Source organism: Anas acuta, chromosome 28 (assembly GCF_963932015.1).
Source record: "Anas acuta chromosome 28, bAnaAcu1.1, whole genome shotgun sequence".
In the NCBI taxonomy this organism is placed as follows: Eukaryota; Metazoa; Chordata; class Aves; order Anseriformes; family Anatidae; genus Anas; species Anas acuta.
Genome location: NC_089006.1, coordinates 855,839 through 880,852, shown reverse-complemented (window position 1 = coordinate 880,852; position 25,014 = coordinate 855,839). Strand labels below are relative to the sequence as shown.

The 25,014-nt window shown below is 69.6% G+C and overlaps 4 protein-coding genes across 9 annotated transcripts in view; 3 read left to right on the top strand and 1 right to left on the bottom strand.

Moving 5' to 3' along the window:
- LOC137845773 (Fc receptor-like protein 3) overlaps positions 1-6,820 on the bottom strand; it is a 59,102-nt gene extending 52,282 nt beyond the window's left edge. The window contains exons 1-12 of one of the 3 annotated variants that reach the window (XM_068663220.1): positions 6,710-6,820; positions 5,877-5,897; positions 5,514-5,756; positions 4,692-4,949; positions 4,329-4,613; positions 3,507-3,776; positions 3,112-3,432; positions 2,917-3,006; positions 2,744-2,765; positions 2,572-2,648; positions 2,418-2,471; positions 2,125-2,289 (exon numbers count right to left, since the gene is read on the bottom strand). In XM_068663220.1, the coding sequence (XP_068519321.1) occupies positions 2,153-2,289; positions 2,418-2,471; positions 2,572-2,648; positions 2,744-2,765; positions 2,917-3,006; positions 3,112-3,432; positions 3,507-3,776; positions 4,329-4,613; positions 4,692-4,949; positions 5,514-5,756; positions 5,877-5,897; positions 6,710-6,791 (1,860 nt within the window). In that variant the 5' untranslated portion in view covers positions 6,792-6,820 and the 3' untranslated portion in view covers positions 2,125-2,152. Of the gene's footprint in view, positions 1-2,124; positions 2,290-2,417; positions 2,472-2,571; positions 2,649-2,743; positions 2,766-2,916; positions 3,007-3,111; positions 3,433-3,506; positions 3,777-4,328; positions 4,614-4,691; positions 4,950-5,513; positions 5,757-5,876; positions 5,898-6,709 lie in introns of those variants that run through there. The other 2 variants (XM_068663222.1, XM_068663223.1) reach the window with 2 other exon arrangements.
- Positions 63-2,097, top strand: FCER1G (Fc epsilon receptor Ig; the record flags this gene model as incomplete). The annotated part of the gene is made up of 5 exons (XM_068663135.1): positions 63-180; positions 642-733; positions 886-933; positions 1,262-1,282; positions 1,697-2,097. Coding segments are annotated over 5 exons (333 nt in total), but the record flags the coding sequence as incomplete, so codon positions are not given.
- An 828-nt stretch (positions 6,821-7,648) lies between the features above and the next one.
- On the top strand, positions 7,649-12,070 carry PEX19 (peroxisomal biogenesis factor 19). The gene is given in 9 exon segments (XM_068662964.1): positions 7,649-7,724; positions 8,448-8,506; positions 8,508-8,558; positions 8,680-8,845; positions 9,287-9,372; positions 9,456-9,617; positions 10,693-10,869; positions 11,504-11,548; positions 11,688-12,070. Coding segments are annotated over 9 exon segments (954 nt in total). The 5' UTR covers positions 7,649-7,663; the 3' UTR covers positions 11,835-12,070.
- A 548-nt stretch (positions 12,071-12,618) lies between these two features.
- On the top strand, positions 12,619-25,008 carry DCAF8 (DDB1 and CUL4 associated factor 8). Of its 4 annotated transcripts, none has more exons than XM_068662908.1 (13): positions 12,619-12,762; positions 16,149-16,207; positions 16,631-17,301; positions 17,959-18,099; positions 18,400-18,494; positions 19,836-19,946; positions 21,452-21,524; positions 22,035-22,092; positions 22,217-22,324; positions 22,751-22,881; positions 24,237-24,356; positions 24,463-24,579; positions 24,670-25,007. In XM_068662908.1, exons 2-13 carry the CDS (start codon positions 16,159-16,161, stop codon positions 24,781-24,783), a joined length of 1,788 nt encoding a protein of 595 aa, XP_068519009.1. In that variant the 5' UTR covers positions 12,619-12,762; positions 16,149-16,158; the 3' UTR covers positions 24,784-25,007. The 4 variants fall into 4 exon arrangements, with proteins under 4 accessions (XP_068519009.1, XP_068519008.1, XP_068519007.1 ...); XM_068662907.1 differs by having other exon boundaries at positions 24,667-25,006; XM_068662906.1 differs by lacking the exon at positions 12,619-12,762 and having other exon boundaries at positions 15,281-16,207; positions 16,635-17,301; positions 24,670-25,008.
- Positions 25,009-25,014: the final 6 nt, after the last annotated feature.

Genomic DNA, 25,014 nt, shown 5'->3' with positions numbered 1-25,014 from the left:
GGGGGCCGCGTGGCCAGACGGGGGCTGGAGGAGGGGAAGCGGTGGCGGGGGGGGGGACGTGAGGGCGGCGCGAGCCGCTGGGGAGGAAAGCGCTCGCCCTGCGGTCGCTGCCTCCAGCGCAACGCCCAGCGCCACCGACCCCGCCGGCCACAGCCCTGCACCTCCGGGTGCCGGCAGCAGGTAGGGACCGGGACCGGGGACAGGGCTGGGGGACAGGGACAGGGCTGGGGGGGGACAGGGGACAAGTTGGGGGGGGTTGGGGACAAGTTGGGGGGGGACAGGGGAGCAGCTGGGTGGGTGCGTGGGTGATGGCCCGGCCTGGCCACCGCTGCGCTCGCCCTTTGGGGTGAGGCAGGACCCATCGAAGGCACCCCCAGCGGCTCTGCTGGCACCCCTGGGGGCAGCGGGGTGTGAAATGGGGGGGGCACTGCCCTGTCCCCCACCCGGGGGGGGGCACCCGGGGGCTCACCAAAACCATCGGAGACGCGGCGATGGCACCGCTGCGCTCCCCGGGCACGCAGAGAAAGCTCGGAGGTGGTGGCTCCAAGCTCGGGGTGCCCGGGGCAGGATCTGTCCTGGGGTGTCACGGCCCCGTTGTGCCCCCCCCCCGGACCCCTGTCCCCCTGTCCCCCCCCCCACAGAGGCGCTGATGGAGCCGGAGCTGTGCTACGTGCTGGACGCCGTCCTCTTCCTCTACGGCATCGTCCTCACCGTGCTGTACTGCCGCCTCAAGGTGGGCACCACGGCCACGGCCCCCCCCTTTTTGGGGCTGGACCCATCCCCAGAGGGATCCCCAAACCTCTGTGGGTTTTTTTTTCCCCCCCCCCATCCCCGGGGTTTATTTTTTTGGGGGGGTTTCGGGCTGACCCCTTTGCGTCCCCGCAGTTCCTGGCTCGCCGAGCATCGCAGGGCGCCTCCAAAGGGGCCAAGGAGGTAAAGTCCCTTTGTCACCCCCCCCCCCAAAAGGAGGGACACCCCGGCTTGGGGGGGGGGGCACTGGGGGGTTGGGGACCAGCAGTGACCGCCCCCGTCCTGCGCAATGCTGGGGAGGGAAACGGGGGGGGGGAAACCAGCGGGGGGCACCTGGAGGTGGCAAGTGGTGGAGGGGGGGGGAAGTGAAAAATCGTGGAAAATTCACAATTTGTAGGGCCGCTGGCAGATGGGGGGGGGGTTGTGGGGGCGGGGAGCAGGGTGTCCGCCCCCCCACCCCCCCCCCTCCAGGGCAGCTCTTTCTCTTTCTCTTTCTTTTTTTTTGCAGCAGAAAGAAGAAGCCATCTACACGGTAAGGCAGCTGCGGGGGGGGGCAGGAGATCCCTGGGGGGGGGGGATAAATCCCATGGGGTGCCCCCATCCCCTGGGTGCTGGGTGTTTGGGGGGGGCGTTAATCCCGTGGGGTGCCCCCGTCCTGTGGGTGCTGGGTGTTTTTGGGGTGCCCCCATCCGTGGGGTGCCCCCATCCCCTGGGTGTTGTTTTTTTTTTTTTGGGGGGGGTAAATCCTATGGGGTGCCCCCCTCCCATGGGTGCCGTGGTTTATGGGGTGCCTCACATCCCCGGGGTCCCAACAGCTACCCAGGGCCCCACCCCATTTTGGGTGGAAAAATCACCAATCTGGGGCTGAGGGTTTGCATGGTGGGGGGGGTTGCGGGGGGGGGGCAGGCAGGGCTGTAACCCCCCCCCCCCCCCCCTCCTACACCAGGGGCTCAGCACCGAGCAGCAGGACACGTACGAGATGCTGGAGCCCAAATCCTGACCTCGTCCTCGCGCCGCCCCCCCCTCGCCCCCATCCCCAGGACCCCCCCTCGCCGCCCCCCCCCAGCCACCGCTGGATGCAGAATTGGAGGTTTTTCTGCGCAGGAAATGGCCGTTTTCAGCCCCAAATCGCCTCCAGCTGGGCACGGACCCCGCCGTGGGGCCGGGGGCGTGATGGGGGCCTGGGGGGGGGCGTGAAGCCCCCCCCAAGCTCCTGCCCCACTCCTCCCAGTAAAGCAGCTCCCAGTGCAAACTGGGCACGGCGCTCGCCTTAATCCGGGGCAGCGGGTGGGTGGCACCAGGGGGGGGGGTAGGATAAAAAAAAAACAGGCATTTTGGGGAGAGAAACGGCTATTTGTGTATTTGGGGGGTGTCGTACGGGGGGGGGGTTGTTTTGGGGGTGTCAGGCGCAGGCGACGTTCTCGTAGCTGTCGCTGGGGACCCGGCACAGCCCCCGGGGGGTGCCGGCACCGCGGGGTCCCGGCAGCACCGCGTAGGTGACGGAGGGCTCCTGGGGGGCACCGGGGGGCGCGGGGCCACCTGCGGGGCCACCACCGAGTCTCGGTTTGGGGACATGGGACATGGCACCGGGGGGGGGACTTGTTTTTGGCCACCTCCCCGCGTGTCCCCTCCCCGGCTCACGCGGTGTCCCCGTCCCCTGCACTCACCCCCGCCCTGCTCCGTGACGATGACAGCGGCGTACACCACATCCTGGGGGGACACTGCAGGGACAGAGCCGTGACCCCCCCCCATTTGCAGTGGCACCGGGGGGGCTGCAATGTCCCCAAGGGGGCCGCGGTGTCCCCAAGGGCTGGCACTCACCGTTGCTGTACTCGGGCTCCGCTGTCTCCGCGCTGAGGACAGGAGGGGCACGGGGACACCGAGGGGCTGCGGGGTCCCTGGGGGGGGGGGGACAAGGGGACATGGAGGGGGTAGGGGACACCCTGGGGACGAGGGGGGGGGGGCAGGTCCCCTCCCCAGGCTCTGGGCTCACCTCTCCTGGCTCTTTTTGGCCGCTGCAAAGCAAGAGGAGGGGGCACGGTGAGTGCTCCGTGGGGGCGCTCCCTGGCAGCCTGGTTGTCCCCAAAGCCCCCCCATTGTCCCCAAAGCCCTCCCAGTGTCCCCAGAGCCCCCCCACGTCCCCAAACCCCCCCCCATGTCACCCACCTGGGTGCCGCCGCCGCCAGAGGTGCCAGCCCAGCGCGGCGCAGGCAGCCACCAGCACCAACAGGGACGCGCTCAGCCCCCCGGCCAGCGCTGGGGACACAGAGGGGACAAACACAGCTCAGCCCCAGGGGCACGCAGCCCCCCCCCCACGACCCCCCCAGATCCTCCTTGGGCTCACAGCCCCCCAGCCCTTACCTCGTCCCCGCCGCTGCCCCTGTCCCCGCGGTGTCACCGAGAGGGCCACGGGGGGGCTGCGCTCCTGGAAGGCGCGCCGGGCGCCCAGCCGGTTGGTGGCCACGCACTGGTAGGAGCCGACGTGGCCCTGCCCCAGGGGTCCCAGGGCCAGGAGGGGACCCTCGCCCACCTCCTCCCCGTCCCGCAGCCACCTGAAGGCCACGGGGGCCGTGCCCACCCGCACGGCGCAGCTCAGGTTGAGGCGCTCGCCCTCCGTCCCCAACGCCTCCGTCACCGCCGCCTCCGTCCCCGCCACCCGCACGGTGGCACCGGCCACGGGCACTGGGAGAGGGGGCAGCGCCGGGGGGTCACAGGGGGACCTGTGAGCGTCCCCCCCCACCCAGCACGGTGCTCACCCACGACGGTGACCTGCAGCTGGGAGCTGTTGGCCGCGGTGACGCCGTCGGTGGCCCGGCACAAGTAGTGGCCGCCGTCCTCCGGCCGTGCCGCCGGCAGCTCGTAGCGGGGTCCCTGGGCCAGGGGCTGGTCCCGACCCTCCCGGTGCCAGGAGAAAACGAGGGGCCTCGTGCCCCCCCCCGCCGTGCAGCTCAGCACCAGGCCCTCCCCCTCGGCCACCTGCCCCCCGGGGGGCTGCGCCGCCAGGGTCACCCCCGCCACCGGCACCCCTGTGGAGAGGGGAGGTGGCGGGGGTGGGATGGGGACGGGGGGGGGGGCTGGGGACACTGGGAGGGGTGGGGGGACCCAAAAGGGGTGGGGGGGACCCAAAAAGGGTGTGGGGACCTGGGGAGGGACGAGGGGGACCCAAAGAGGGTGTGGGGACCTGAAAGTGGGGTGAGGGGCTCCAAAAGGGGTGTGAGGACCTGGGGAGGGATGGGGGACCCAAAAGGGGTGGGGGACCCAGGGAGGAGTGGGGGGCCTGGGGAAGGGTGGGGGGACCTGGTTTGGGTACAGGGAGCTGGGAAGGGGTGGGTGAGGTCCTGGGGGTGGATTGGGGGGGGCAGGAGGGATGGGGAGTGGGGGAAGGATGGAGGATGTGGGGGGCGATGGGGGGACCCTACAAAAAGATGGAGAGGGGTCCTGGGTGAGGATGGAGGGACCAAGGGAGGGAGCCCCGGGATGGGTGTTAGGACCCGGGGAGCAAATGGGGGGGACCTGGGACAGAACTGGGGGAACTGGGGGACCCGGGGGGGGGATGCGCCCCCCTCCCAGCCGCTCACTTCTGACGGTGATGGTGACGGGGTTGCTGCGTTTCTGCACCTTGGCCGCCTCCGCCCGCGCCTCGCAGGCGTAGGAGCCCGAGTCCCACAGCGCCAGCGCCTGCAGCAGGTGCCGTGGGGACCCCTGGGGCCCCCCCACCACCAACCCGTCCCGGTAGAAGAGGTGCCGCAGGGCCACGGGGGGCCGCAGGGGGCTGCCGCGGGTGACGCAGACCAGGGTGAGGGCGCTGCCCTCGGGGGGCTCCCGGGACCCCTCCACGCTCAGCTCCGGCACCGAGAAGAGCTCTGGGGAGACGGTTCCGAGGGGGGGCGGTGACCCCACTGCCGTGCCCCCCAGCCCCGCTGCCCCCCACCCGAGCTCACCGTGCACGACGACCTCGTTGGGTTTGGTCTCGAACCTGCTCCAGTACCCTCCGCCCGTGCAGTGGTAGCGGCCGCTGTGGTGCCGCTGCGCGGGGGCGAGCAGCAGCGTGTCCTCCGGCCCCCCCGGCCCCCGCAGCAGCTCCCCGTTTCGGAAGAAGCTCACGCTGCTCGGCCTCAAGTCCCACCTGCTCCGGCACCGCAGCACCAGCTCGTCCCCCTCCAGCACCGGCTGCACCGGAGCCTGCAGCACCCACCAGTCTGCGGGGAGCGGTGGGAGCCGCGTCGCACCGGGGCGCACAGGGGGCAAGGGTGTGCACTGGGATGCACTGGTGTGAGTGGGTGTGCGCCCGGTGTGCACTGGGATGCACCCGGTGGATGTGGAGGGTGCACGGGGACGGGCTGGTGTGCACAGGGATGTGCCCAGTAAGCGCTGGGGATGCACTGGTGCACCCAGTGTGCATGGGGATGCACCCGGTGTGTACTGGGGATGCACCCAGTGTGCGTCGGGGACGCACTGGTGTGCACAGGGATGCACTGGTGCAGAGGGATGCGCCCAGTGTGCACTGGGGATGTACTGGTGCGCATGGAGATGCGCCCAGTGTGCACTGGGGATGTAGTGGTGTGCAGGGAAACGCACCCAGTGCGCACTGGGGACTCACTGGTGTGCACAGGGACGCGCCCCACGTGCCCAGGGTCCTGCCCAGTGCGCACAGGGTTCCCCCCCCCCTCTGCCCCGATTGCTTGAGAGGTGACAAAGGCCGCGAAGCCGAGCCCCCCTCCCCCTGCCAAGCACCCATGGGTGCCGGGCACCCTGCCCCTCACCGTCAGAGACGCTCAGCTTGAGGGGGGGGCTGGGCTCGGACCCGGACCTCCAGCACTGGAAGCTGTAGCGGCCGGTACTGGACGGGGTGAACTGGAGGCGACTGGTGCCTCTGCTTATCCCGTCGTTGATGTTCCACACGGTGAGGACGCGCTCGTTGGGGGGGGCGCAGGTCAGCGTCACCTTCTGCTCCTTGAACAGGGGCGTCCAGGGGGGGTCCAGCATCAGCAGGGGGGGCTGGGCACCTGCAGGGGGGACACGGGGACGCCAGCGTGCCGGGAGCTTGGGGACAGGGGGGGCTTGGGGGACACCAGGGGACTGGGGACATGGGGGGCTCGGGGACATGGGGGGGCTCGAGGACTTACCTGTGAGGCTGAGGAATTGGGCTGGGAGGGAGAAGAGGCCGGGGGGGGTGGGGGGGGCGCAGGGGCTGCTGTCACCGCGGTGTCCCCCAGCCCTCGCTGCACCCCCGGTTCTGGCCACGGGCACCCATGGGTGTGGGGAGCGTTCCCAGGGCGGCCGGGGGGGGTCCCAGGGGACGCAGCTGCGTCACAGCCACCCATGCAAAGCAGCCGGGCCCCCCCCGGCCCCCCCAGCTGTGCAGGGCTCGGAGGCGCTTCCGCCAGCCCCGTCTCACGCTCCCCACGGCTGCCCCACATCCTGTCCCCACAGCCCACCCCGTGTCCCCGTCCCCATGGCATGTCCCACCCCCGTGTCCCCAGCCCCACGGCTCCCTGCCCATCTCGTCACCCTGTCCCCAGCCCCAGTGTCTTTGTCACCGCGTCCCTGTCACCGCGTCCCCATCCCCACGGCCACTTCATCCCCATGTCCCCGTCCCCACGTCCCCGTCCCCACGTCCCCGTCCCCACGTCCCCCTCTGCCTGTCCCCATGTCCCCATACCCCATGGCCCCGTCCCCGTGGTGTTCGTCCCCATGGCCCCATCCTCATGGCCCCATCCACGTGGCTCTGTCCCCATGCCCCCATCCCTGTCCCCTCGCCCCCGTGTCCCCATCCCCGTGTCCCCGTCCCCCTGTCCCCGTCCCCACAGCCCCCCCGCTTTGCCCCCAGGGGCTCAGCCAGGAGCAGGCCTCCCCTGCCCCCAGCACGGGGGGGCTGAGGGGACGTGGGGACATGGGGACACGGGGACACGGGGACATGGGGACATGGGGACATGGGGCCGGAGGGTCACGGCCTCACCGCAGAGCAGCAGCGCCGGGCTCCTGGCCATCCCCTTGCACGGGCAGCGGCAGTGACAGTGACAGTGACACCCCCTTTGCATGACTCTGTTGGAGATAAGGGGAAGGAAGTGACAATCCTTCCCCCCCCCCCCCCCCCCCAACCCCCCCCCCGGAGGTGGCATCGCCCAGGGCTGCGAGCGGGTGGCGGCGTCTGGGGACAGCCAGGGATGGGAATGGGGACAGGGAATGGGGACAGGGACAGGGATTGGGGGGGGGATGGTGGTGAGGATGGGGACGGAGATGGGGACGGGGACAGGGGGTGGGAATGGGGACGGGGACGGGGATGGGGATGGGGAAGGGAATGGGGACAAGGATGGGGATTTTAATGACAGGGATGGGAATTGGGGACGTGGATGGGAATGAGGATGGGGCAGACAGGGATGGGGATAGGGATGGTGGGGACGATGGGGACAAGGCCAGGGATGGGGACGGGGACAGGGATGGGGACTGGTGAGGATGGGGACAGGGATAGGGAAGGGAACGGGGACGGGGACGGGGACAGGGACAGGGACAGGGACAGGGACAGAGCTGCCACCACCCCATCACCCTGCACCCCAGGGTCACTGCGGGGTGACAGAGCCCAGCGGCGCAGCGAGGGGACACCCTGCAGAGGGGGGTGGCTGGGCTCTCCGGGCTCTGCTGCGGGGGGGGTCCCGGCTCCGGTCACCCCCCACCCCCCCCATCCCCCCCCGTTACCCCCCGGTCTCCCCCGGTCCCCTCCGGTTCCCTCCCGGTGCCCCCGCCCCAGGCTGCAGTTCCCAGCGCGGCCGCCAGGCGGCAGCACCGAGCCCTGGGGGTGGTGGGGAGGGGAGGGGCTAAATCAAGGGGCGGGGCTAAAGGGGCGGGGCTATGGGAGGGGCGGGGCGCTGTGGGCGGGGCTTGCTGGCCCCGCCTCCCGGCGGAGCGGGGGAAGATGGCGGCGGAGCCGGGGCAGGAGCCGGACCCCGACCGGGAGCTGGAGGAGCTGCTGGAGAGTGAGGGGGGGGCAACGGGGGGGCTGGGGGGGAAATGGGGGGCTCGGGGGGGGCTGGGGGGCAATAGGGGGCTGGGGGGGGCACCGGGGGTCCGGGGGGGCTGGGGGGCACCGGGGGGCACCGGGGAACCGGGGGGGTTTTGGGGTACCGGGGTACCGGGGGGGTTTGGGGGGAAACGGGGGCTCCGGGGGGGGTGGGGGCAATGGGGGGCAATAGGGGACTGGGGGGGCACCGGGGGTACGGGGGGGCTGGGGGGGGCACCGGGGGGCACCGGGGTACCAGGGGGGTGGGGGGTTATTGGGGGGCTGGGGGGCAACGGGGGGGGCCTGGGGGGGTGGGGGTAACAGGGGGGCTGGGGGGCAACGGGGGGTTATGGGGTACGGGGGGGTGGGGGTTATTGGGGGGCTGGGGGCTGGGGGGGGGGCTGCTCTGGTGAATTGGGTCAGGGGAGGAGGGGGGGGTCCGGGGGGGGTGGAGGTCATGGGGGTGCAGCGGGGTCTGGGGGTGTTGTGGGGCTCCTTTAGGGGTGGGGGGCTCCTGGGGGGGCTGAGGGAGGGTTTGGGGTGCGGGGGGTGGGGGCGTGGCGGGTCCTGGGGGGTAACAAGGGGGCAGGAGGGGGGCTTTGGGGAACAGGGGCTGAGCACCCTGTGGGGGGTCATCAGGGGGTGCAAGGAGGGGTTTGGGGGGGCACCCCCTCACCCCACACCCCCTCGCCCCCCCCAGGCGCCCTCGATGACTTCGATAAAGCCAGGCCCGCCGCCCCCCCCCCCGCCACCACCGCCCGCCCCGGGGACCCCTGGCAGCACCGAGAAATCCCCCAGCGCCACCGCCAAGGTGCAACGGGTCGGGGGGGGGGGGGCTTCTCCCTTGGGACCCCCCCAAAAACCCTATAGCCCCCCCCAAAAAAAACCCATAACCCCCCCAAAACCCCCCCGTGTGTCACTGTGCCCCCCAGGACTCGCTGTTCGCCTCGCAGGAGAAGTTCTTCCAGGAGCTGTTTGAGGGCGAGCTGGCCTCGCAGGCCACGGCCGAGTTCGAGAAGGCCATGAGGGAGCTGGCCGAGGAGGAGCCGCACCTGGTGGAGCAGTTCCAGAAGCTCTCGGAGGCGGCGGGGAGAGTGGGTGAGTGGGGGGGCCCGGCCCCCCCCGGCATCACCTCCAAAATTTGGGATTTGCCGGCCCCAAATCCCCCGCTGCGAGCCCTGGGGGCGCAGAGGGGAGCTGGGGGGCATGGTGGCCACCCCCTCACTGTCCCCACATTGTCCCCAGGCTGTCCCCACGCTGTCCCCACGCTGTCCCCACACTTGGGGCCAGCCCCCCGCTGAGGGCTTAACGAAGCTGCCCTAATTAAACCCGAATTGCTCCATAGGGTGCTGCACACCCCGAGCGGCCCCGCTTGCACCAGCGCGGCGGTGGCGCAAGGTGGGGGCCTGGGGGGGGCCCCGTGGGGGCCTGGGCTTCATCCTGGGGGTCTCAGGGATTTAGGGATTTAGGGCAGGGGGATTTAGGGGGGATTTGGGGTGTGCAACCCCCCCCTGAGCCGTCCCCCTGGTGGCCCCGCAGGCGGGGACGCGGCGTCGCAGCAGGAATTCACCTCGTGCCTGAAGGAGACGCTGAGCGGGCTGGCCAAAAACGCCACCGACCTGCAGGTACCGGGGCGGGGGGGGGGGGACAGGGACAACATCGGGGTGCTGGGGGGTACCCCAATATGACCGTGACCCCCCCCCCGCAGGGCTCGGCGGCCTCGGACGAGGAGCTGGCGAAGGCGCTGGAGGGGCTGGGGCTGGAGGAGGGCGGCGGGGAGGGCGGCGTGCTGCCCGTCATGCAGAGCCTGCTGCAGCACCTGCTGTCCAAGGAGGTGCTGTACCCCTCCCTCAAGGAGATCACCGAGAAGGTGAGGGGGGGGGCGCAGGGGGACGGTGACCCCCCCACGGGACGCTTGGGACCCCCCCGTGACCCCGGTGACCCCCTCCCCAGTACCCCGAGTGGCTGCAGCAGCAGCGGGCAGCGCTGCCAGCAGTACCAGGCGCAGCTGATGGCACGGATCCCCCTGGGACCCCCCCCGGGACCCTTGTGACCACCTTGTGACCCCCCCCGTGACCTTTGGGACCCCCCCTGACCCCCGTGACCCCCTCCCCAGTACCCCGAGTGGCTGCGGGAGCAGCGAGCGGCGCTGCCGGCGGCACCAGGCGCAGCTGGGGGTGATGGCGCAGACCCCCCCGGGACCCCCCCGGGACCCTTGGGACCACCCGGTGACCCCCCCTGTGACCCTTGGGACCCCCCCCCGACCCCTGTGACCCCCTCCCCAGTACCCCGAGTGGCTGCGGGAGCAGCAGGCGGCGCTGCCAGCGGCACCGGGCGCAGCTGGGGGTGATGGCGCGGACCCCCCCAGGACACCCCCCGGGACCCTTGGGACCACCTTGTGACCCCCCCCTGTGACCTTTGGGACCCCCCGTGACCCCTGTGACCCCCTCCCCAGTACCCCAAGTGGCTGCAGCAGCAGTGGGTGGTGCGGTACAAGCGGTACCGGGCACAGCTGGGGGTGATGGTGCAGACCCCCCCGGGACCCCCTCCTGTGACCCTTGGGACCACCCGGTGACCCCCCCCGTGACCTTTGGGACCCCCCCGTGACCCCGGTGACCCCCTCCCCAGTACCCCAAGTGGCTGCAGCAGCAGCGGGTGGCGCAGTATGAGCGGCACCGGGCACAGCTGGGGGTGATGGTGCAGACCCCCCCGGGACACCCCCGGGACCCTTGTGACCACCCGGTGACCCCCCCCTGTGACCCTTGGACCCCCCCCCTGACCCCCGTGGCCCCCCTCCCCCAGTACCCCGAGTGGCTGCAGCAGCAGCAGGTGGTGCGGTACAAGTGGCACCAGGCACAATGGGGGGTGATGGCGTGGACCCCCCCCCCAGGACCCCCCTGGGACCCTTGGGACCCCCCCCCTGACCCCTGTGACCCCCTCCCCAGTACCCCGAGTGGCTGCGGGAGCAGCGGGCGGTGCTGCCGGCGGCGCAGTACGAGCGGTACCGGGCGCAGCTGGGGGTGATGGCGCGGATCTGCCGGCACCTGGAGGCCGAGGGCAGCGAGGAGGGCGCGGGGGCCAGGAGGGAGCGATTCGAGGCCGTGCTGGAGCTCATGCAGCAGGTGGGGGGGCACGGGGGGACAGTGGGGACAGCCTGGGGGCGTGGGACAGCCTGGGGGTGTGGGGACACCACAGGGACACCCTGGGGGCACCCTGGGAGTGTGGGGACAGCCTGGGGGCACCCTGGGGACATGGGGACACCATGGGGACAGACCAGGGGGTGTGGGACGTGGGGACACCTTGGGGACATGGGGACAGTCTGGGGGTGTGGGGACGTGGGGACACCTTGGGGACATGGGGACAGTCTGGGGGTGTGGGGACGTGGGGACACCTTGGGGACATGGGGACACCATGGGGACAGTCTGGGGGTGTGGGGACACAGGGACATGGGGACACCCTGAGGATCCCCTGGGGACACAAGGACACCCTGGGAACACCCTGGGGATATGGGGACAATGTGGGGACACTCTGGGGGCACCCCGGGGACACCCTGGGGACAGCCTGGGGGTGTGGGGACATGGGGACACCCCAAGGACACCATGGGGACACCCTGGAGACACCCTGGGGGCATAGGGGCACCCTGGGGACATGGGCACGTCCTGGGGGACAGGGGGACACAGGGACATGGGGACACCCTGGGGGTAGCTTGGGGACCCCTCGGGGCCACCCCCCAGGACCCCCCCCTTCTGTCCCCAGCTGCAGGAGCTGGGTCACCCCCCCAAGGAGCTGGCTGGGGACGCGGTGAGTGCCACCCCCCCCCCCTACCCCCCTGTCACTTTGGGGTCCCCACAGGGCCGGTGACACTCGGGGACACCCCCCACACCCCGGGTGTCCTGGGGGGCGTGGGGCCGGCCCCCAAATGTCCCCGTTGTCCCCGCAGCCCCCCGGCCTCAACCTGGACCTGGAGGGGCTGAGCCTGCCCGAGGGGGGGGGGGGAGCAGTGCCGGCTGATGTGACGGGGACATGGGGACACCGGGACGGCCCCCCCGGATGGGGACATCCCCCCCCCCCGGTCATTAGCCTCTAATTAACGCCCTAACGAGGACGGAGGACGAGGCCGCGTGGGACGAGGAGCGGCGCTGGACCCGCGGTGTCCCCATGGGATGGGGACGGGGTGGGGGTGGCCGTCACTTTTGGGGTGCACGGGGGGGGCTGCATGGCCCTGGGGATGCTCGTGTCACCCCCCCCATGTGGGGACACCCCCCCCTGCCTGGGGACACCCCCACGAGTGCTGGGGGGCCCCAATAAAGCGTTGGAACTGCGGCAGGTCCCGAGGGGGAAACTGAGGCACGGGGGGGTTGGGGACCCTATAATAATATGGAGGTGGGGGGGGGACTGGGGCGACCCTACAATAACATGGGGTGGGAAAGGACTGAGGAGACCCTACAATAACACGGGGGGGGGAGGGAGGGATGAGAGTGACCCTACAATAACATTGGGTGACCCTACAATAACATTGGGTGACCCTACAATAATATGGAGGGGGGGGGGACTGGGGGCAACCCTACAATAACTTTGGGCGACCCTACAATAACATGGGGTGACCCTATAATAACATGGGGGGGGGGGAGGGGTCGACCCTACAATAACATGGAGGGGGGGGGAACAGGGGCGACCCTACAATAACACGGGGCGGCCCTACAATAATATTGGGGGGGGAGGAAGGGACAAGGGCGACCCTACAACAACATTGGGCGACCCTACACAAACACGGGGGTCACGTGAGGACGCCGCCGTCACGTGGAGGGGCCCGGCAGGGGGCGGGGGCGGGGCGGGGCCTCCGTTGCCACGGCGACGCCAGCAGGGGGGCGGGGCTGTGCTGTCGCGCGGCGGGCCGTTGCCGTAAAGCGCGGCGCGGCGCCGTAAAGCGACCCGCGGAGGCGGCGCTCCAAGATGGCGCTGCGGGCCGGGGGCCGCGGGGGCAGCGCCTGAACGGCGGCGGCGGCGGCAGTCGGGTCGGTGCGGGACCCCCGGGCGGGGCGGGACCCCCGGGGGGGCCGGGGTCTCCCTCCTCCCCCTCCCGGGCCCGGCCAGGCCCCGGTGGCGGCGGCCTTCACCCCCCCCCCGCACCCCCCCCCGCCGTTACCGGGGGCCCCGAGGCCTCCTCCCGGCGCCCCGGGGCCTTGAGGGGGGTGGGGGGGGGCCCGGTCCCGCCGTGCCGTTATCGGTCCAAGGGGGGGCACGGGGGGGCCGGTTGGGCCCGGGGGGGGGCTGGGGAGGTGTTTGGGGGGGTCCCGTTCATAACGGGGGGGCCCGGGGGTGCCGGGGAGTGTTTGGGGGGGGCCCCCGGTGGTCCCGGGGGGGCCTCGGTGGTCCGGGGAGGGCCCTGCTGGTCCCGGGGGGGACCCGGGGGCCGCTGCCTCTCGGGGGGGGGCGCCCCCGGGATGTTTTGGGGGGGGTCCTGGAGTCCCGGGGGGGTCCCGGTGACCCTCGGGGGTCGTTGAGCCTCCTGGGGGGGCTCCGCGCTCGTCCCGGGGGGGGTCCCGCTGCCTTCAGGGGGGGCACTGGGGGGGTCTCTTGGGGGTGTTTGTGCTGCTCCGAGGACACTCTGGGGGGGGGCGGGGGGGTCCTGCTGCTCCTGGGGGGGTCTCACACCTTGGGGGGGGACTTTAGGGGGGGAGTTGCTCCTCTGGGGGGGGTCCCACACATTGTGTGTGACAGGGAGCTCCGGGGGGGTGATTTCCCCCCCCAGGACCGGGGGGGGGGGGGGGTATTTTACCCTGAGGGCCTGTTCCCATTGCCCCAAAATCCCCTCCAGTCCTTAGGAGGGGGCGCGGGGGGGGTCCCGGGGGGGTCCCGTCCCCCTCCCCCCCCACTCCTTGCAGCCCCCAGGCTGTTGTCATCCCTCTCGGGGGGGAGGGGGGGGGGGTCACCGGGGGGGGGGGGTCCCAAGCGCCCCCACCCTGCCCCGTGTCACCCCTGGGCCTCCCCCCCCCTCCCTTCCAGGACGGTCCCTGGTGTCCCCCCCCCCACCCCCCCGTGGCACCGCGGTCCAAACCGGGACCCCCCCCCTCAGCCCCCCCCCCGCCACCCCCGGGCCTCCACCACTGTGGCCGAACCCTCGGCGCCGCCGCGCAGGTGAGTGGGGCCCGGGGCCTCCAGTTAGGGCTTTAAACTGGGATACTGGGCCTTACTGGGATGTGCCCCCCCCCCCCCCACCCCCGGGGAGTTTTGGTCTCCAGAAAGGGGCGGGCTGGGGGTTGGGGGGCTCGTTAACTGTAATTAATTGTGTTAATTAGGGGATATTGCCCAAAAAAAGCCCATTGGACACCCCCCCCCCCCCCCCCCGTGAAGGACCCGGGAATGGGAGGGGCACGGGGGGGGCTGGTGAGGGTGCAGAGACCCCAAAGAGGGGGGTCTGTTAATTAAGGGAGGGGGGGTTAATGAGGGAGGGGGGAGAAAGTGACCAAGGGGGAGGGAGAGAAATTAATGGGGGGAGAGAAATTAATCTGGGGGGGGAGAAATTAATTGGGTGAGGAATTAATTTTGGGGGGGGGGAGGAATAGGGTTAGGGGATCTCCCTGGAATCACGGGGGGGGGGGGGGGCGCTTAATGAGTGCCCCCCTAATGAGCCTGGTGACCCCGTAATGAGGCAGAGGCCCCCCCCGCTGGAACCATTTGTGGGGGGGGGAAGCTCGGAGCGCTGGGGGGGGGGGGCTCCCGGAGCTCCCCCCCCGGCCACCCCCCCCCCGTCCCGCTGAGGGAACTTTCCTTAAATAGAAGCGGCTCCGAGGAGCCCGCGCGGTGCTGGGGGGGGGGGAACCGGGCCGCAATCCCGCGGCACCGGGGGGGTCTGGGGGGGTCCAGGGGGGTGGGAACCGGGCCGGGGGGGGTCCCAGTTGGACCAAAACCCCCCCCCCCGGGGTCCTGGGGAGCCAAACGCCACGGAGCCGGGGATTTTTTGGGGCTGGGGCGGCTGCAAACGCCCGGGGAATGCCCCATGGACCCAGTAAGGCCCAGTTTAACCCAGTAAGACCCAGTTAACCCCAGTTTTGGCCCCGTTAGACACCGCCCTGCAGCCCCCCCCCCGTGGCACCCCCCCGGTGCCGGCAGATCCCGTGGGGAGCCGGGGGGGGAGACACGGGGCCGGGAAATGCCCCGGGAGGGGGGGGGGCGGTCCCCGAGGAGCCCCCACCCCAAGGATTCCCCCCCCCCCTTCAGAACCTCCCCCCCCGGATTCCCCCCCCCCCAGGATTCCAGTATTGCCCCCCCGAGGAGCCCCCCCCCCCGAGTCCTTCACCCTGAGGAGCCCCCCCCCCCCCCGAGGTTTTTTTGTGCACCGAGGGGGGATTTTTAGGGCCCGACCCCCCCCGGGGCCCGACTGATTCCTCCCCCCTCCAGGGGATTTCCTCGTCCCTCTCAGCAGCGTTAATGAGTAATTAGGGTAATTGGGGGGGGGGGGGGGGGGGCAATCACCGCCGTGAACCAAGTCCAAGCCCTGCATGCGATAAGGCTCCTGTGGCGGGAGGGAGAAACCCCCCCCGGGGGGGGGCAGGACCCGCGCTGCTGGGGGCCCCCCTTGTTAAAGAGGAGCAGGAGTTAATTACTGGGGGTTAATTAATCACCGGGTGTTAATTACCGGGGGTTAATGCCCCCCCAGGGAAGCGGGGCGCCTCTGCCTGCCCCCAGGGAGCTTCTCCCCGAGGAATTTCTCCCAAAAAGGGGCTAAAAATAGCCGGGAACCAGGAGCCAGCCCGGCCGGCCTAAAATGTTTTTATTTTGCCTCCCCCTTGGCAAAAGCCCTGCTGCTGCTCGTGACTCCGCTCCGGCTCCCCCCCCCCGAGTGCCCCCCCCCCCCACGAGGTGACGGCCCCCAAATTCCCCTTGCCACTCCTTGCCATGTTTTTTTTTTGGGGGGGGGACCCCCTCAGGAGCTGCTGCCCCCGGGCACTTTGTGGGGACCCCCCCTGGATGCTCCCCATCCGGCAGCGTCACCGGTGGTGCTGGGGGTGGGGTTCAGAGCATGGGGAGAGGTTTCAAAACCTGTGGCTGAGGGGGGGGGGGGGGGAGGAAATCAAACCCCCCCCCTCTCGAGCAGCTCTGAGGTGCCGGGGGTGTTTCTGCAGCTGCAGGGAGAGGAGCTGGCCCCTTGCGTCTGAGAGGGGCTTTGGGGGGGGGGCACCCACACGGAGCACATCTGGGACAGGTCCGTCCCCCCCCATGGGCTCGTGGAGGGGGAGGTTTTGGGGTGTTTTTGGGGTTTGGGGCTCCGTGAGCCCCCCAGGAGCGTGGGGTCCCTCTGGGGATGTTTCATTTAGGGAGAGGGGCCACGAGCGAGCGAGGGGGGGGGGCTCTGGTCCCTGTCCCAGCTCCAGCTTCTGCTCCCTCCCTCTCCCTCCAGGGGCAGCGAGATGTCGGACAGGGGGGGCAGCATGGACGGGAAGACAGACATCGTCAACGGTGAGTGGGGGGGTCACCCCTCGGGGGGGGGGGCTCCCGACCCTGCGAGGTGTCCCCAGGGGCATTCGGGGGGGGGGGTGTCAGAGGGGGGAGCCCGGTGGGAGGCTGGGTGCTGCGGGCTGCCGCTGGGCGCAGGGCGGGGGGTGGGCGGCTGGGGGCTCGTCCCTGCTGCCCACCCGCCCTGTGAGGGGGCGAGGGGGGGCTCTGGGTGCTTGTGCTCATCGGTGGGAGCAGAAACGGACCTTTGGGTGGGGAAGGAATTGGGGTGGGGAAGGAATTGGGGTGGGGGTGTGGAAACCGAGCACCGGGGGGGGAAACCATCGGCGGAGAGAGGGCTGGGGGTGAGGCTGGGGGGCAAGGCTGGGGTCTCGGCGGGGCCCTGGGTCTGTCCGGGAGGCTGACGGTGTCACCCCCACCGCGCAGGCAGCTTGTCCAGCAGCCCCGAGGAGATGTCAGCCGAGGAAGGCCGAGAAACCTCCTCGGGCATCGAGGTGGAGGCCTCCGACCTCAGCCTCAGCCTGACGGGGGACGACGGGGGGCCCACCCGCACCAGCGCCGAGAGCCGGGACACGGACACGGAGAGCTCGGGGGAGGAGAAGGACTCGGACAGCATGGACGACACCGGGCACTACTCCATCACCGAGGAGAGCCGGGCCCTGGAGCGCTCGCACTCGGAGGAGGAAGAGGAGGAGGAGGAGGAAGAGCAGCGCGCCCACCGCCGCGCCCAGCGCAAGCGCGCCAACCACGAGCAAGACTCCTCGGACGACGAGCAGGCGCTGGAGGACTGGGTGTCCTCGGAGACCACGGCGCTGCCCCAGCCCCGCTGGCAGGCCGTGCACGCCCTGCGCGAGAGGGAGCTGGGCTCCAGCTCCCGCTTCGTCTACGAGGCCTGCGGCGCCCGCGTCTTCGTGCAGCGCTTCCGCCTGCAGCACGGGCTGGAGGGCCACACGGGCTGCGTCAACACCCTGCACTTTAACCAGCGCGGCACCTGGCTGGCCAGCGGCAGCGACGACCTCAAGGTGGTGGTGTGGGACTGGGTCCGCCGCCAGCCGGTGCTGGAGTTCGAGAGCGGACACAAGAGCAACGTCTTCCAGGTGAGGGGGGGGCGTGGGGAGCCCCCCGCTGCGGGCCCTGGGGGTTTGGGGGTGTCGCAGCGCACCCAGCGGGCCGGTTACAAGCTGGTGGGGTGTGCGGGATGTGCCCCCGTGGCGCTGTGCAGGGCAGGAGAGGTTATTTTTCAAGCTGAGGGCTGGCTGCGAGGGTTTAGTGGGGGTAACCGGCCACCAAAATTCCCCGGTGTGCCCTAAAATCGGCTGTCCCACGGCGTCCTGCCTCGGATGGGTGTCCCACACGGCTGGGGTGCCCCAGGATGGCAGCGGGTGGGTGTCCCATCCTGCTGGGACCCCCCCAGCCCCACTTTGGGAGCAGCTGGAGGATGCCGGGCCGCGCGGTGCCGTGCCACAGCCCTGCCACCACCAGAGGGGGCCCGGAGCCCCGCTCAGCCGCAGCCTGGGGGGGCGCTGGGACCACCAGCACCTTCCCACGTCTCCCCCATGGCTCTCAGCTCTCCCAAAAAGAGATCCTGGTGATCTCTCTGCCAACCCAGCCCATCAAGCCGGGGCTCTGCAGGCCGAGCCACCAGGGGAGGGGGCTGAGGACGCGCCCCTCCTGTTTCCATCCTCTCTGGACCCTCCACATCCTCCTGCGCCCCCCCGGCTCTCGGAGCAGCCCCTCCGCTTGGTGTCTTGCAGGCCAAGTTCCTCCCCAACAGCGGCGACTCCACGCTAGCCATGTGTGCCCGCGACGGCCAGGTCCGCGTGGCCGAGCTCTCCGCCACCCAGTGCTGCAAAAACACCAAGCGCGTGGCGCAGCACAAAGGAGCCTCGCACAAGGTGAGCCCCCGACGGCCTCCGTGGGGGGGGGTCCCGCGCCCCGTAACGCCCGCGGGCCCTCCCCGCTGGGGAGAGCGAGGGCAGAGCCGTGGGGGGAGTGGGCCTGAAATAATTCCTACCCACTGCCCGCATCTCCAAGGGCAGCGCGGGACGAGGAGGGGCTCTGGGGCTGTAAGGCAGAGGGGCAGGCGCAGAGCTGTGGGGTTTGGGGGGGCTCCTGCTGGCGGTTTGCTGGGAGAAAGGGATCTTAGCCCTTTGTCGGGTGAAAAGGGAACCAATGCCCGAGTATTTATCTTCCAGCTGGCCCTAGAACCGGATTCTCCATGCACTTTCCTATCAGCAGGTGAAGATGCTGTAGTCTTCACCATTGATCTGCGGCAAGACCGGCCTGCCTCGTGAGTATTCCTCTGCCCTGCTCCTGCTGCGGGATCGGGGGGGGAGGACGAGGCCCCCGGTGCTCGGTTGTGTAGGGCTCGGGGTCCTGCTGCCAGGCTGGGGGCGTGAAATTGAGAGTTTTGGGGTCAGGAGGAGCGGTGTCAGGACCTCACCTGGGTCTGGCCATCCCGCACAAGGACGGGTCGTGCTGCGGGTCCCGGCCCCTCCGGGTGCTCGGGGAGCAGCCCCCTGGTGCTGGCAGCAGCACAGAGCCCGGAGTTCGTCTGCCTCACTCATCACACGAGCGCTATCACGAGTTAATTGGAAAACACTAATTAGCGAGCAGCCGGGCGGGGCGTGCGGGATCGTACCCCGTGCAGCAGCGGGATCTGCTGCTCCTGACGAGCTCCCGAGCTAAATCCACGGCGGGCGTTCAAGCAGCCTCCCGGTTTTGGCAGCGTGGGGCTTTCCCAGCGTATCACAACGTTGTTTTGAGGCTGATCCCACTGAGAACCCAGCGCTCCGGAGCTCGTCTCCCTGCGCTTGGGGTTTTATTTGCGCGTGCGAGGGCTTTTGTCTGCAGCCCTGAACCCATCTGTTTCATAACCGGGGCCAAAACTGCCGGGGCGTTTAATCCCCGTCCCTTCCCCCCCCGGTTATCTGCTGGCTCGGTTTGGGGAGGAGGCTGTCGGCCGGCGCCCTGGGGTCTGTCCCCCCCTCGCCCCTCGTGGGGATCCACGCTGCTGTTGGGGCTGGGTGCAGGGAGCTGTCAGCGTGCGCAGGCAGCCCGTAGGCAGCTCCCCTCTCTCGTTAAGCCGAACGGTATAATTAGAAGAAAGACAAGCTTTGGAGCTGGCTGTTCCTTCTCGAGGATGCTGCCTCGGTTTGTGTGCGTGTCTACGGAGCCTAAACAGCCAGCCCAGACTCCTGGGGGAGGGGGAGCTGCTGGGTGGCGGATTTCGTTAAATCTGGGCCTCGTTACAGCCAGACGGGTGGGGAAAAATACCAGCAGAGGGGTTCGGCTTTGGAGCTAAGCTGATTCCGCTCTCGCTGCTGGCTGTCCGGCTCCGTCAGGCTTCAGCCTGGGCCGTGAAAAAACCCCTTCAGACATTTTTGGAGGCAAACGCCAGGGGATGATTTCACCCTGCGCTATTTGACTCGCAGATGGAGCATGTGCTCGCTCCGCTTTGGAAGCTGAAATGCTTGGGTGGGTTTGGCTGTTTTTGTGTTGTTTTTTTTTTTTTCTCTGGGAGTGAGTAAGAGGCTCGCGGAGCTCCTGCGTTTCCCATCTGGACCCTGTTTTGAATCCGAGGTGGATTTTTTTTTGTTGTTTTGTTATTATTATTCCTCGTCTCTTAAAGGAAACTGGTTGTGACAAAGGAAAAGGAGAAGAAAGTGGGTCTGTACACCATCTACGTGAACCCAGCGAACACCTACCAGTTTGCTGTGGGAGGCAGAGATCAGTTTGTGAGGTGAGTCCGTGCTCAGCCTGGGTCAGCCGAGCCCCCAAAACGGCCACGAGCATCCCTGGGGGGGCTCACCTGGCACCCAGCCAGCTCCGAGCCCCCCCCCCCAGGCCCACTTGTGGCTCAAACTATTCATGCCTCCGAAGCAGCACGAAGGCAAGTGGGATTAGCAGAGGAGGATTTGGATCCTTTGAGGTTTAGCGCTGGGATCCAGCATCCAGCGCGCCCTGGGGCTGGCTCAGCCTTTCCCCCAGGGCCCAGCGATTCTCCTAACGATTCTCCTAACGAGCTGCACCCACAGCTCCCGCCGGTCCCCCAGCCCACCCACAGTGCCCCGTGAACATCAGAAGCGAGGGGAAGGCTCACGTCCTCCCCTCCTGCCCCTGCCTCCCCACGAAGCCCCCAGCCAGGAATTGTCCCCCTGCGGGGCTGCAGGCACAGCACACAACCGATCCCGTGGGGCACCCCTCAGCCACAGGCTGTGTCTCCGTCCCTCCTGCCCCCAGCTCTCCCCTCTCTGGCCTCAGATGCTCAGGGCAGCGTCCTCCTGCTCTGGAGCTGCTGCCTCTGTGGCTCCCACATCAGCGCGGAGCTCTCCCGGAGCTGGGGGGGTTAAACCACAAATATTTGGCACCTGCTTTTTTTTGGCAGAGGCTCATGGCCCGCGGCGAGCAGCTCCAGCACAGGCACCTGCAGCGCACGGAGCCAAGTTTCCCCTCCCTTCCTACCCCAGTCCCCTCCCGAGCTTCCAGGCCTTCCAGCAGGGCTGCCGAGCCCCCTGCCCAGCAGTGCCAGCAGCCTTTTTACCCGAAGGCTTCCCCCTGAGCCCCCCCCGTGGGCTCTGCAGCCCCCCGTGGTGCCGCTCGGCTCCCTGCGGCTGCGTCGGGGCCGCGGCTCTGGGCGCTGGGACTGCTCGTGCGGCGTCAGCTCCCCGCAGCGACAGCCCCGCGGGCGTCTGGCGTGCCGGCAGCATCTCCCGGGCCGCGGGGCACGCCGGCACTTCACACGTGGGCTCTGCAGGCTGCTCACGAGCAGCGGCGCCGGCGTCGAGCTGGCTCAGCGGCTTTCCAAAGAGCCCTCGGCGCGGCTTCCTCCCCCCTCCTGCTTTCTGCTGCCTTTCCCTGCCGTGTCCTGAGCCACGTTTCTCCTCCCTGCCCTGCCCGGGGCGGCTCCTGGGGTGCCCCCGCATCAGGTGAACCCCTCCCGTGGGACCCCAAGGAGCCCAGGGCCCCCCCCAGGTGGTCACGTCCCCCTCGCCAAGCCGTGGCCTCTGTGCCCCCGGGCTCTGACACTGTCAGAAGCCACCAGACGGTGCCCCTGCCGTAACGAGAGGTGACATTAAGCTGCTTTGGCCACGGCTGCTGCCAGCCCCAGCCGCCTGCAGCTCCGCAGCTCCCTGCCCCAGCGTCAGGGCCGGTCTTGGCACAGCGGGGTCGGCGGTGGGGCCTCCTCACCCTCCGTGCTCCTCGGCTCTGAGACGCGAGCGTCCCACGTCTGCCGTCCCTCCCCAGGATCTACGACCAGCGGAAGATAGACGAGAACGAGAACAACGGCGTGCTGAAGAAGTTCTGCCCCCACCACTTGGTGAGCGCCCGTGGTCGTGGGGCTGGGGCACCGCGGGGACGTCAGCAGTGGCCGTCGGCTCTCGTTGGCCACCGTGGCTCGGCACACAGCAGCCCCATGGCCCCTGCGTGCCACTTCTGAGCCTGGCTCGGGGCGTGCTGAGCCCGGGGGGTGTGTGGCTGCAGGGGACCCCGGTGCTGTGTGACAAACAGGGCACGGACGGGCTCTGCCTGGGGGCTGGAGCCTGCGGTGGGGCTGGATCCGCAGAGCGCTCCCCGGGGAGCTGCGCTCGCTGGCCAAGCCTCTGACGGGCTTCCTGCCTGGAAACCAGCGAGGGAAGCCGGGCAAGCGGCCTGGCTTTTTTCTTTTCTGACCCAAATCTCGCAGTGTCCTTAAAGCCCAGCCCCGGCTTAGGAAGGCGCAGCGCCTCGCTGCTGGCTGGCAGCTGGCCGCAGAGCCGAAACGCCCGCGGGTCGCGGCCTCGGAGGGAGGAGGAGGTGGGATGGGAGCTGTGTGTGTGGTTTCCCCTAGGTAAACAGCGAGTCCAAAGCCAACATCACCTGCCTCGTGTACAGCCACGATGGCTCGGGTGAGTACAGCCCTGCCCTGCCGGCCCCGTGGTGCCCGGAGCCCCGTGGTGGCACCACGGTGCCGTGGCTGGGGCCACCTCCACGGGCTCACGGCTGACACCCCTCTGTCCCTTCCCACCGCAGAGCTGTTGGCCAGCTACAACGACGAGGACATCTATCTCTTCAACTCCTCGCACAGCGACGGGGCCGAGTACATCAAGAGATACAAGGGACACCGCAACAACGCCACGGGTAAGGGCGGCGGGGCCGGGGCGGCTCCTGCAGGCAGCAGGGCCGGGGCTCGGGGGCTTCTCCCGGCTCCCTGCCAGCCCCTCCACCTCCGCAGCCCTTTCCCCATCGGCACGCGGGGGGTCCGAGGGGCTGGGCTGAGGCTTTTGGGGTTTCGGGGAGCTGTCCCCAGAGCAGCCTGGTTGGGTTAAACGCCCCGCTTGGAGCCCGATTCTGCAGCTCCGCGCCTCTCACCCCCCTCTGAAAGACCCTTAACACAAACTCTGGGGCTTGCAAAGAATGAGCCATTATGTGGCTGGGGACGGAAGAGATCCACGCCGGTAACCTTGGAAACTCGCTGGCTGCCAGGCAGGAAGCGAATTCATGGCAGGGAGAGAGCTCTGCCCGGCTGCTGACGGCCTCGGGCTGCTCGTTTCTCTCTCCCCGCAGTGAAAGGCGTCAATTTTTACGGCCCAAAAAGCGAGTTCGTGGTGAGCGGCAGCGACTGCGGCCACATCTTCCTGTGGGAGAAATCGTCCTGCCAGATCGTGCAGTTCATGGAGGGCGACAAGGGCGGCGTGGTGAGTTGTGCCCCCCCCCAGGCCGCTGGCTGCCCTCCGGTTCCTCACTCCTACACCGTTTTTCCTCCCCTTTTCACACATTCCCCTTGAATTCCCCCCAGAAGCCAAGCAGGGGCCCCAGCAGCCCCCAAAGCCATGCCCGTGGGGTGCTCAGCACCTCCCCGCTGCCATCCTCAGGGCTTCGGTGTCACCGTCCCCACGGGGTCTGGGCAGGGAGCTGCTCCCTGCCCTGCCACCCCAGCACTGATCCGAGCCCCCAAACGGCTCCGGGGGGGGGAAAAACAGGGTAAAAAAACCCCTCTGGGTGCTTGTCTGCGACGAGCACGGAGCCGTAGGGACGCCCGAGCTGTGGGGCTGGCTCTGGATGCTGCTCCCCGGGGGTTTTGCAGCTGCGTGCTGCAGGGGACGGGGCCGCAGCTGCAGCGGGGCCGGCCCCGAGCCGAATTTCCCAGGCTCTGGGCCGGCCACGGGCAGGTCCCAGGCGGCCGCTGCCTCCGCACCAGCTTGTGGTGATGGGGGGGGGGGGGAGCTTTGCCCATTTTGGGCTCCCCCCACACACTGGGCTGAGATTTGGGTCAGGCTTGGGGGTGCTCGGGCACTGCCTGTCCCCAATGGGGCTCAGGGATGGGAGAGGAGGGGACGCTTTGGGGGCCCGCAGGTGCCAGATTTTGGGTGGGCGTTGAGCTTTTGGGGGGGGGGGCTCCCAGTGCAGGGCTGGTCCCGAGGTGGCTGCAGCGGCTCTGTCACATCCCCACGTCCCTCCGGGGCTCCCTGCAGCCACCCCGATCCCACCCCAGTCCCCCCCCCTGGCCCCACAGTCGCCTTTTGTCTGGGTGGCCGCGGCCCCGTGCCAGCTCCTGGCACCCGCTGGCACCGCCACCCCCCCGGCACCGGGCAGGATCCGGCCCCGCTGCGGGTCCCTGGCGGGGCCGGGCTCCTCCTCGCTGCCCCCCAGGCTCTGGGGGTTTCCCCTTTTTTCTTTCCCTTTTTCTGGGTTTTCTCTTTTCTTTCCCTTTCCCCCCCCCCTCTCTTTTGTTGCTCCCGCCGGGCGCCCCGCGCGTTATTCAGGGCTCACCGAGCCCTTTCTGCAGCCCTGGGAGCCGCGGCGCGGGGACGGCTCCGCGCTGGCACCGGCCCAGGGGCTGTCAGCATGGGGAGGGGGGGCCACAGGACCGCAGCAACGCCCCCCCCCAGCGGGTTTGGGGTCACCTCCATCCCCCCCTATTAAGGATTTGGGATAACGCAGCCCCCAAGGGGATGGGTTTGGGGTCATCGGCCTCACCGGTGGTGCTGGTTGTGGTCCCCACGGGGCTGACCATCACGTTGTGACCCCCCCCACTTTGTCCCCCCCCCAGGTGAACTGCCTGGAGCCTCACCCCCACCTCCCCGTCCTGGCCACCAGCGGCCTCGACCACGACGTCAAAATTTGGGCCCCCACAGCCGAGAACCCCACGGAGCTCACGGGCCTCAAGGAGGTGAGACCACAGCCCCCGGGGGCTGCCGGGACCCCAACCCCTGACCCCTTCCCTTGCCCCCCCAACCCCCCCTGACCCCCCCCAAATTTTTTTTGGGCGTCCTCAGGTGATCAAGAAGAACAAACTGGAGCGGGACGAGGACAGCCTGCACCACACCGACATGTTCGACAGCCACATGCTCTGGTTCCTCATGCACCACCTCCGACAGCGGCGTCACCACCGGGTAGGTGCCCCCACCTCATCCTGGGGAGCACCGGGATGGTGCCCCCCCCCTTCTAAACCCCTCCTTTTCTTCTCTGCCCCCCCCCAGCAGCGCCGACGGGAGCCCGGGGCGCCGGACGGGGACTCGGACGATTCCCCCAGCTCCTCCGACAGCTCGGATGAGGAGGAGGAAGGCCCGGACCGGGTGCAGTGCATGCCCTCGTGAGCCCCCCCCCCCTCACCCCCCCCCACACCTTCCACCTCCCCCCCCGAGCCCCGGGGCGGCGGGGGGGGGCTCCGGGCACCCCCCCTACTAACACTTTGAGCTTTTTATTGACATGGTAAGGACCCCCCCCCACCGCCCCTTCCTCCTCAGCCTCGCAGCCCCAGCCCACCCGTGTGGGGGGGGGGGGGTTGGGGGGCACCCTGCCCTCCCCAGGACCCCCCCGGCGATGGG

Bases quoted from the DNA above. Each gene is read 5' to 3' on its own strand.
- DCAF8 (XM_068662905.1), top strand. From the start codon at position 16,053: ATGTTTCATTTAGGGAGAGGGGCCACGAGCGAGCGAGGGGGGGGGGCT. The intron at 17,302-17,958 runs GTGAGGGGGGGG...GGTGTCTTGCAG, and splicing joins ACAAGAGCAACGTCTTCCAG to GCCAAGTTCCTCCCCAACAG. The intron at 22,882-24,236 runs GTGAGTTGTGCC...TCCCCCCCCCAG, and splicing joins AGGGCGACAAGGGCGGCGTG to GTGAACTGCCTGGAGCCTCA.